Source organism: Gossypium arboreum, chromosome 7, assembly GCF_025698485.1.
Source record: "Gossypium arboreum isolate Shixiya-1 chromosome 7, ASM2569848v2, whole genome shotgun sequence".
NCBI lineage: Eukaryota > Viridiplantae > Streptophyta > Magnoliopsida > Malvales > Malvaceae > Gossypium > Gossypium arboreum.
Window position 1 is genome coordinate 87,463,088 of NC_069076.1, and position 10,952 is coordinate 87,474,039.

The 10,952-nt window shown below is 31.2% G+C and overlaps 2 protein-coding genes across 3 annotated transcripts; one reads left to right on the forward strand and one right to left on the reverse strand.

Moving 5' to 3' along the window:
• The first annotated feature begins 3,013 nt into the window (after positions 1-3,013).
• On the forward strand, positions 3,014-5,195 carry LOC108460000 (uncharacterized). The gene is made up of 3 exons (XM_017759389.2): positions 3,014-3,384; positions 3,691-3,733; positions 4,824-5,195. Exons 1-3 carry the CDS (start codon positions 3,115-3,117, stop codon positions 4,973-4,975), a joined length of 465 nt encoding a protein of 154 aa, XP_017614878.1. The 5' UTR covers positions 3,014-3,114; the 3' UTR covers positions 4,976-5,195.
• Positions 5,196-5,591: 396 nt separating this feature from the next.
• On the reverse strand, positions 5,592-9,351 carry LOC108459989 (serine/threonine-protein kinase BSK5-like). Of its 2 annotated transcripts, none has more exons than XM_053030890.1 (10): positions 8,681-9,351; positions 8,358-8,569; positions 8,133-8,259; positions 7,869-8,002; positions 7,661-7,766; positions 7,392-7,477; positions 7,070-7,258; positions 6,568-6,729; positions 6,125-6,238; positions 5,592-6,016 (listed from the first exon to the last, which is right to left on the reverse strand). In XM_053030890.1, the coding sequence occupies exons 1-10, from the start codon at positions 8,760-8,762 to the stop codon at positions 5,780-5,782; spliced, it is 1,449 nt and encodes a 482-aa protein (XP_052886850.1). In that variant the 5' UTR covers positions 8,763-9,351; the 3' UTR covers positions 5,592-5,779. The 2 variants fall into 2 exon arrangements, with proteins under 2 accessions (XP_052886850.1, XP_017614867.1); XM_017759378.2 differs by having other exon boundaries at positions 8,358-8,575; positions 8,681-9,348.
• Positions 9,352-10,952: the final 1,601 nt, after the last annotated feature.

Below are 10,952 nucleotides of genomic sequence, written 5' to 3' on the forward strand. Positions count from 1 at the left end.
TAAAATTTAAAATTTCTCATAAATTTTAAAATATAAAAAATACATTTATATCTAAAAATATTATTCTTTAAATAATATATAATTTAAAATATTTATGTAAATTTTAAAAATTATGAAATAAAATAAACAATTTCTTATGTCTCTCTCTCTTCCTCCACCTCTTCTTTAATATTTAACATTTTTCTTGTTAAGGGTTAAATATGTTATTATACCAATTTTAAACCGACACATCATCCTTTTGTCAAGTCTTAACAATAATTAATGGAAAAGGAAAAAAATGAACCCAATAAGTTGGTTGACTAATTTAAAATTTTTATAGTTGAAAGATAAAATTTTTTTGACTATAGTTGAGTGACTTCCATGTAGTTTACCCATAAATATAAAAAGGGGTCTAATATTAAAGACTAAAGTTAAAATTAAAACTAGGAAATAGAAATTGCAAAAATAAAATTTATGAAAATCAATATATTGAAAGTCTAGTCATACGTAAAATCTAGTTTTGATTTATAGGTTTAATTATTGATGTAAAGATGAATTTTAATATTCTATGATAAATTGGTTATAGTTATTGATGAACGCCTAGTGATCAATCTCTTCTTATCTTTTGATAACCAAGACAAACATTATTAATTATTTTTCTTATTGATAAATAACCTTTTAAAGAGCACATAGAATTTAATTTATCGATAGCATATTAAGAATGAAGGAGACCCAATCCTAGCCAATAAATACACAAACACGATTTATTTAGACTAGATCATATATATACACATAACATATATTGCATAAGTAGCTTATACCCAATCATGCTATTTGTCACAAATATTAGAACCAATTAAACAAATATGTTCTAATTGACAAAATAAATATTCTAAGTTATCGAATACAAGCTTTATGTTCAACAAACTTGAGTATTTTTAATTAAAATAGAAGATATATGAATACCAATGAATTCAAAAATATTAAGGATAAATTTCGAAAAACATTTGACTAAAAAATAGTTTAGTAACTCGTTAAGAAAAGAAAATGTAAAAATAAAATAAAACATAATGTAGCTATTACGTGTCTATCTTTAGGTATTAACGTAATAATGTTTATTCATAAGACAAAAAGCACATAATAAAAAAAAATATAAAAGTTCTGTTAATTAAATAAAATATAATCTTATGTTTCCAATAGTTATAGAATTTTGAAATATAAAGGATAATCTCAATACTAACTCTAACATAAAATTCCGGGATAATCTTCATTTTTACCCTGCCTTTTTATATTTTTGATCAATTTTATCCCTTTATTCTATTAAATTTTTTATACATTAAGTAAATAATTTTAAAATTATGATAATATAATATGTTAATTTAATACATTAATAAAAATAAATAAATAAATAGTATATTAACCAAATTTAAAAATGTTTTAAAATGCATTTTAATAAAAGGAATATATATAATATAAGGTTAAGGTGTTAAAATATTCTATTTTTATGACATTTACCATTTTAATATTCTTACACCAAATAATATTTAAATTATTTTTCTTTTTAAAATCTCATGTATATATTTATTCCATAAATTTTAAATATTAATAATAAATCTGATGTGAATAGTAAAATTTTAAGAATTAAATTACATAATTTATATTTGAATGCTAAAGACGTTGATTGAATGTAGGACAAAGATAGGAAAGCATTTTAAAATTGAGATGTATATGTATATCTGATCAAATAAATAAATTTTATTCACTAACTTAAACATTAAAATTTATCAATAACCAACATATGCAACATTCTTATAAAATGGTATTTAACAGATGCTTGAGATTTACTTACACAACTCAAGAAATATTGACATATTTATAACATGATTGTTATCTTTAATTATAATTCTTTTCATAATATTTCAATTCATAAAATTATTTTGGTTATTTTATAATAATTTTTATTGTTATTGTTAATTATAATTGTTTTATAAATTAATTTATTTGTTAAATCATTTTTATAATAAAATATGAACATATTTATTTACTATAATTATTTTAATGTAATATTTTTAAATTAATAATAAAACATATAGTTTTTTTATATATTACTATAAATAATAAATAATACTAGTATTATTAATTTTTATATTAAGATTAAATTTAGATTTATTTTAATTTTAATTTTTTAAAGAAAATTATATTCACAAACACTATTAACTCATACATATATAACAAAATAAAAGTGTATTAAAAACGAGATAAGGCATGTACATCATAAAAATTTAATATATTGATTATAATAATACCATGTTAAATGTATCCATATTTTATGTTTAAAATTGAAGACACTAAATTTATTAAAAAACAAATCCTATAATAAGTATTGTATGCTTTTAGGTGAAGCAATCTTATTGAAAAAAAGACAGTAAATTATGATTAATTTAAATTACTCAAATTTCAAAATTTTCAAAATAGTTATTAAATTATTCAAAAAATTTCATTCAAGTTATTAAACTTTTAAAATCGTTATTGAATTATTCGTACTTCTTACACCAATCGAAAGCTCTCCTTCCACTTCTCTTTTACAATTTTTTTTTTCATGAAACAACTTTGAACATTACGAATCTGCAAACCAAAATTCAAATAGTTTTCTTATTCGATCTTCGATATTAGTTGTTAGATTGACTTGAATTTATAGTATGTTTCACTCGTTGATGAGTATTAATCCATCATATCTATCATCGAATCATTGCTTGGGCCTTATTAACTAAATTTTAAAAAAAAAAAACTTAATAGCCCAATAAATTAAATAAATTTTTTTAAATAATTTAATAATTTAAATGAAAATTTTTAAATAATTTAATAATTTAAATAAAAATTTTTAAATAATTTGATGACCATTTTATAACTTTTTAAAGTTACATCGGATGAAATTTACCCGCTGCAAAAGAAATCTTACATACCAATAAGCGAATGCCACTTCTAACAGTAATAGAAACGACACCGTTTGAGAATGCTCTTCTCCAACTCCTTTTTTTATACTTGAGAAAATACGCCTCGTCTCCTTTCTTTCCCGTCTCCAGTCGCCCTTTACTAATACAGAGTAAAGAATAGAAACCAAAGCAAAACCCAAAAATGGCGACGGCACTCGCAAACAGAGCTGCGCAAAATCAAACTACTGGGCTATTGAGACTCTCCTTCAACTTCTTCAGAAACCTCTCAACTGCGACTTCCACAGAAAAAACTGGCGCCTCCTCTTCAGCTTCCAAAAAGCCCAAGAGAAAAAAGAAGAAGAACCTCTTCGAGGTAGCTCAGTTCTTACCCAACTGGGGGCTTGGTTACCACATGGCCAAAACTCATTGGACTGATGTTTCATATCAGATCACCAAGATCAATCTTTATAAGGTCCTCTCTTTCTCACTCTATTACTCCTCCAAGGAAAAAAACAAGAACGAAATTTCGGGTTGGGTTTCTAAAAGTGATTCATTTATATCTGAAAAGAATGATTTTTGAACCATTGGTGTGTTGTTTTTACTGAGATATGTGAAGAGCTGATGGGGTTAAATGGTTCTATCCGGTGTTCTGAGCACAATGTATTGGTTTTTTTAATAATAAAGTTGTTGACGAAAAAAATAGGGGTTTAGTTGATTATGCAATTCTTACTATTGTTGGTCTGTTCTTAGGGTTTGTTTGGTTTGTGCTTGTTTGCAGGATGGAAGGCATGGCAAGGCATGGGGAGTGGTCCACAAAGACGGTTAGCAACTCATATAAATAGTTTATTTTGCTACATGGAGTAAGATATTAGATTGAATTTTAGGATTTAAGCTTTTGGTATTGTTATGCTCATTATTGGTGTCACTTAATGTTGGTGATATTTTCCATTTCGATTAAAAAGATGCTTGGTATTTTATTGCCTATCTCAGTGCTCAGTGCATCCTTAACTATAGTTGAATGAGCTTATAATTTTCTCTTCGACTCTCATTCCTGCTGTATTTTGATCTTTACTTTTGTGGTAGTTTATGAATTTTAGTCCCTTCTCACTTCTGATCCATGGCTGGAGAAACACTGATTTTGCACCGAATTAGGAGCAGCATAAATGCATACTGATTTGCTTGGGGAAGAGAGAGGCAGAACAGTGAGCTGAATAATGTTGAACACGTCGAAAAATGACTTAAGAGTGTTTCAGAAAGCAACAAAAAATTCTGTAGGTTGGGAGATGCATCTGTGTACTTAAAAGACACTGATTCATTAAGACGAAAAAGTTACTGAAACTTAAACATTGTGCCAAATATTGGCTAAGATCATTGACTGAAAGGCAAGTGGAGTGGCAAAGGACATGTGTTCAAGTCTTTAGTTGACTCCAGTCTCGGGTTCGATATTTGGACAACCCCCACCCCCTACCCCTTATCAATATATGTAATGGGCTAAGATCAGAAGAGGTCAATTATATGGTTCATTGCTGCTTTAAAGATCAAGATGATTGCTACAGCTAGGCAATCTTAATGTCAATGTAGAAGGTAGGAAATGGTATAGTTTGTGTAGAAGAGAGTTCAAAGGAGACTAGATTCTGATAGATGCTTCTTGTTTATGGTTTAAAAACACTGATGTTATTTGTCGAAATGGGCTATCATACAGTGTGTTGCTATACTTGATGAGCATTTGCAATGTCCTAGACCCATGTTAGAAAAATGGTAATTCCTGGACTGATTTAACTACTGCGATGATAACTCTGGAAGAATAGATGTTATTTCTGCATTTGATGGTTTTTGCTATCTGATTAGATTTCTCTATCTGCAATTAACTGTTAAATGTGGTTTAGTTGATATTATTAATGCCTAATGCAGGTGCTCCAACTGCAGATGCTCCCAAAAAAATAAGTGGAGTTCACAAACGCTGCTGGAGATACATTCCACATCTGTCCAAACCTGGAGATACCCCTCCAACCTTGATGAAACCAACAGAAAATGCCCCAAAGGCTAATGCTGAGCTAGCTTGATGCATTGCTTTAAATTATAGATGCTGGTAACTTGATTTTGCATTGTTGGCTCATCCTTTGCAGTCAGTAGGCATGTTGTTATTTTCAGATTTGGTAGGGCTTTACAGTTCATTTCTCAATCCACTTGATCTTTCATGCACCAACAACTTTGTGCTTTAAACCTACTCAACTTTTACTGGCACGAAGATAAATCCATAGTAAGACCTAGAAGTTTTGTGAACGAGTTGCATTTATTTAATAGTTCTCTCCCTTGTTTGAAGCAGCATTCTGCTTAGTTCTGTTCTCATTTTGTGCATGACTTTTTATTTTTGGTTTTCATGACTATTGAGTATTGACAGGCCATGAATGGTCGAATGGTCTTGAATATTGCCTGATTTCACAATATTACCAAGTTGGTTCCCATTCTTAGAGATGTATGGATCCTAGTAGGAACATTAATTGCAATAAAAGGTAGCCAGAAGACCTGGAAATGAAAGGTAGTATCGTATTGAAAATTTTAGATAGACCAGTCTTTTAAGGGGCGTATGCAATGTTAGTTGCAAAATTACAGTTTTCATTCTGTTTTCTCCTCATAGAATAGGTTATTAGTTACTCAGTATGCAAAGACAATGCCTGCTATTTGAAAGTGAATAATCTCAATTCATCACTGTAATCTTTAATCAATCAGTAGATACATGGACGATTCTTCGATAATTGATATGCAGATCTCCTTGAAATCAAGCTCAAATAAGAAAATTCCATTCTTGTTATTATCTTAAAATAAAGTGGATAAAAGTGAAAGAGAGTTAAAAAAACCTATACACTTCAGCTATGCTTTCTGGCTTCCAAGTCAGTACCATCTTTGAGGGTTTCCAGGGCATCTTTGTCCATCCCAAGGCTAAACAAAGCAGCAGCTTGGAGATAAAATGCCGTGGGCCACTCAGGAGATATTACCTGCGCTTGCATGGCATCTCCAAGTGCTTCTTGTGGCATGTCACAAAGCATATAGCATAAGCAGCGTCTGACAAACACAGTTGGTGATACCATCATCCCTCCAATGAACTGTAGACAAGATCAATCATGTTTTAAGTGTCGAAGTCATTGTCTGATTTTGATTGCAGATAATAAAATGGTTCTGAATAATACTAAATTTGAAAATAAAATACTTACATGGCTGTAGCATTCAATGGCTGTTTCAAACTCTTTTGCTCGAAAAGCTGTATCTCCACGTTTTTTCGAATTCAGAGTTTCCTGTATCTGATCCGTCCACATTTGGAAAGAAAGCTGCAAAGCAGAAACAAACAAACGCCACTTAGCACAAAACAGTACAGGTTTATTTATAAAGGGTTAAATATGAGTACGAGTTTGGCACATGTATGTTTATTTATTTATTTTTAGTTCTGGAAGATTTTTGGATGTTACGTCCTTATATAGCGAGGTTCAATATGTTTCGGGGTACTTGAAGAAAAATGAATAGTAATAAAGACCAAGAACATGATACTTCTAGAGTTTGTGTTATATCAATGCACCAATGAGCTATCAACTTGCTTTTTCTCTTCACTATTTTTACTCTGACTCAGATTTTAACAAAATAAAAAGTAAAGATTGCTAACCTCATTTGCAATCCCCTCATCATCTTTGTATCCGTTCTTCTCCACCATTTCATGTATTGCAGTTAGATCCATTCTGGAACATGCCTCTCCCAGAGGTGTTAATATTTTTTGTTTCGAGGACAGCGTTCCATGTGGAATGCCCATCAAAACATGTGATGGGACCTGTTAAGGAATACAGGTAACAAAGGTAATTTAACTAATCATAATATACTTATGAACAGCAGAACAATGAAAGTAAGTTCAACACTCATTTTTCAGAACTTAAAAGGAAAAGTTACACTTCTTGATCCCTATCATAAAGCTTTAAGCTAGCAAGTAACTAATTTTCAATATCTGCCACAGCAACCCCATTGTTGGAAAAATGTAAGTGAGATCACTTTGCAGTAATAAGGCATAGCTTTGTTTCTACTTAAAAGTATTAATACGTTTGGTATGGACTTATACAAAATAAAAGTTGGATACAAGAAATAGGTGAAGATAATGGGGAAAAATGTGAGCATACCTCAGTTTCCTTCTGAATTGGAGTAAGAGTAGTTACAAGAGACTTCACATTTGGCCTCTCACGAGGTTCATACTGCAAACATCGTGAAGCTAACCGCACTAGTTCAGTTCCATCATTATTTGAAAAATGACCCTCCAGACATGAGTCCATTAGCATCAGAAAGTTCTTCCCACGTATTAGGTCAAGTGCCTGCATTATGATAAAGATCCAACACTCGAGCATTTTAAATTATCATGTTTGAATAATTTCTTAAGCTGCTAGGAGAAAAGGTTCCATACAAGACTTCCAGTTTAAAGAAGATTAAGGAGAGAATAAAACTCACATGGCTTGGTGGTATATGCTTGCCACTGAGAAGATCAAGCAATAAGGTTCCAAAACTGTAAACCACACTCTCTGGTATAACCCTTCCTGCCATGGAAAGGTGCCTAAATTAGCTCGCCTAAACATATGTTGCATGAGAACCTCAAGTACCCAAAGCCAAATGCACATATCATTTCCCCCAATACATGCATATATATATATAATGTAACATAGACAGACAGTTGCCATTGTACATGAGTTCTAAAACTTTATCTGTTAGCACAGTATTACCCGTCCTTAGGTACTCCGGAGGGGTGAAAGCCAAGTTTGTACTATAACTTTTTCCGTCTCTGCTGTTCTTCATAAGACCATAACTAGATAATTTAGGATTGCCCTCCTATCAGGAAGTTAACCATCGTAAGATTTGGATACAAATATCAAAGTGAACATTTGAAGCAAGTTAATATGTTCAAATATGGAAGATAAAGATTAGAATTACCTGATCAAACAAGATTCTATATGCATTAAGGTCATGGTATAATGCCCTTCCTCTACTACTGCAGTAGTCAAGAGCTTGCGCTAGATATAGCGCCACTCTCAGCCTCATTGCCCATTTCATATGCTGATTCTCCCCTACACCATATAATTAGTAAGATATATTAATTACCTGAACATTCATTCTATATAGTAAAAGAAATTAAGATTAAAAAGTAAGGGGGAGGGGGATAAAGATCAGAGAGTCAGAGTGATAATTAGTAATTACAGTGAAAAAGATGCCTAGAGAGAGTCTCTTTAGGCATGAACTCAGCAACTAACAATCTCTCATTTCCTTCACAGCAACAACCAATCAAATTCGCCAATCGCTCGCGACCAACTGCTCTGGCTTCCTCCTAAAATAACCCCATAGAAAGATTAAAGGGAAAATAAAATCAATAATTACAAATCAACTGAAAATGAAATTGCATTAAAAATAAGTAAATGTATATACAAGGAACTGTCGAGGATCAGGCCAAGCTGATCTATTGAAGCGTTTAACGGCGATGAAACGATCCTCGTCGAGCTTCCCCCTGTAAACTACATTGGGAGCTTTCTCTCCATGCTCCGATACAATGTTGTCCGTACAGAAGCCTGATGTGGCAGCTCTTAATTGGTCCAAGCTGTACTCGCGGAATCCAGCAGGTAACGCTTCCTTCTCATTCTCTAACGCTTACAAACCGAAATAAAATTTTGAAATAAATATAGAAATTTGAGTACAATTTTCTCGAGAAAGTGACGGAATATGTCAACTAACTAACTAACTAACTAACTAACCGAGATCAGAAGAGCCATGGAGGTTTGACTTGAAATTTGACGGCCACCAGCAGAGTGATAGTTTGGAGCAACCAGCTCCCATTAGATTAAACCTCAAATTAACTTATACTAAAAAAAGAAAAAACAAAAAGAAAAACTGTTTCTTTATTCTTTTCTTTTTGTTGAGCTTTCTTCCTGGTAGGAATTTGAGTGAAAGAGAAGTACAGCTACAATGCTACTACTAAAAGAGGTAGGGGAATGTTTGGGAAGTGAGAAAGTAAGAGAAAATAAAGGAAAAGGAAAAAAAAGCTGGTAACTTTTTTGGGATCCAAGGTTTCTTCTTCATCTCCTCTCATTCACATTTTTTCACCACCTCATCATCACTCTCTCGTTTCCTTCCGTTATTTGAAGTCAATTGTTTTCTGTTTTCCCACCCTTTTCATTTTCCTTTATATTCTTTTTTTATGTACTTTATATTGTAAACCCAATCTTTACTTCATCCCGTGGAATATACGACCCAATGACACTGGAATCCTTAACTGCGTGGCTGAATCGTAAGAGAAAGGGAGAGTGGGAGAATGGATTTATAAGCAGAGTCGAAGTCAAAGGGTAAAATTTCAGATTAGATTATTAGATGTATCACACAATGTAAGTTTCTTTCTATACAATATTCGGGTTGGATGGCTAACCCGGTTTCGACGTTGATAAAAACTTTAATCACTCTTTTTATACAAAGTTAATATATACAATTCTTAAATTAATTACATTTGGATTTATTTTCTTTGGTAATTTTTTTCATTCTGGGTTTTTTTTTTCTATTCATATTCGTTTTAGAATTTTACAGTTTTTCCATTTTGATTTTTGAATTTAGATTTTATTAAAATATAATGACACAATATTCTAAGATTATATCATATCATCATTTAAATTTTATCAAATTTAAAAAATATAATTTCTTTTAATATTTTTAGTTTTATATAATTCCAAGTAATGATATAACACAATTTCATAGTACAATAGCATCACACATAGAAGAAATTCAAGTTGAAGGACCAAATTAGGAAGAGCTGCCAAATTCCAAAATTGATGTGGACTCAAAAAAGTTCAGAGACTAAATTGAGAAATGTTGACAAGTTCAAAGATTAAATGTTGTTGGGATAAATCTCAAAACTATACATGAACTTTGGTCAAATATACAATGTTATACATGAAGTATAATTTTATGCATGAAAGTTTAATTTGATTCAATTTTCACTAATCAATTACACAATTATAAAAATATAGCACAATTTTACGTTTACATGATTGCTTACATAATTTTATTTATCAACATAAGAATAAAATTGTGTATTTAATTATTTAATTGTGTACATTTGAGTTAAAATTAAAGTTTTATATATATAATTAAATAAATTAAAGTTTATATAACAAATTACACATAAAATCAAAGTTCATGTGTAGCTTTGTGAGAATATCGGTTCTAGTGTATATATGTTAAAAATGGTAGAAAAATAGTGGAATAAATACTTTTATATTTATCGGTAGCACTGATATATGATATAGCAGTAGCGATTGTTTTGTGTTAAACATTACAAGGAAATGGTCCCTTCACATGGTATCCCAACTTTGGTTGTCCAGATTTATCCTGTAGCAAGATTAGCTTGGCTGAGGGCACAGCACAAGTATTAGTTATTATTGTGCTAAAACTTGGAGCAAAGACACAAAAGATCCTCTCCAGGATTTGTTGGGCAACTTTCCAACAGCGCCAAACAGGGCGTGTTTTGGAGGAGTTGGGAAGCATAAAAGCAAAAGATGAACTACCTTTTTAACCTAAAACCCACGTTGATTGATAGGGCCACTTTTGTGAATAATGAATATAACATGATCAACTGGAAAAATATGTGGAGAAGCATTATTCAATTGAATCATTGGCTCATGCCACCTTCCTATTGCCGATAACAAAACAAAGAAAAGCCATCACATGCTCCCTAATCTTCTCACTTTACTCTTAAAAAGGCACAACTATGCCTCCTGTAAAAGCTCAAGGAGTTGCAGCAAAGATGAGAAATTCACTGCTTTTTTCTACATTATCTTGCTTTTGACTTGAACCTTGTGATTCATTTCTAACCTATTTCTGCATTCTAACACCTAATAGAAACTGCAGCCAGCATGGATATAACCTTAAATCTTTGCTAACATTTTCCTCCTCACCATGAAGTTGCCAAATAATCGGTAATTTCGGGTGTAGAATTCCTTGAATAGTATGTGCGCAGAATTTATTATCCAATCATTG

Excerpts from the sequence above, each read along its gene's own strand:
- LOC108460000 (XM_017759389.2), top strand. The coding sequence starts at position 3,115 with ATGGCGACGGCACTCGCAAACAGAGCTGCGCAAAATCAAACTACTGGG. Across the intron at positions 3,385-3,690 it reads CCAAGATCAATCTTTATAAG|GATGGAAGGCATGGCAAGGC; the intron begins GTCCTCTCTTTC and ends GCTTGTTTGCAG. Across the intron at positions 3,734-4,823 it reads GGGAGTGGTCCACAAAGACG|GTGCTCCAACTGCAGATGCT; the intron begins GTTAGCAACTCA and ends TGCCTAATGCAG.
- LOC108459989 (XM_017759378.2), bottom strand. The coding sequence starts at position 8,762 with ATGGGAGCTGGTTGCTCCAAACTATCACTCTGCTGGTGGCCGTCAAAT. Across the intron at positions 7,478-7,660 it reads TCCGGAGTACCTAAGGACGG|GAAGGGTTATACCAGAGAGT; the intron begins GTAATACTGTGC and ends TTTCCATGGCAG. Across the intron at positions 6,239-6,567 it reads ATGAGGGGATTGCAAATGAG|CTTTCTTTCCAAATGTGGAC; the intron begins GTTAGCAATCTT and ends TCTGCTTTGCAG.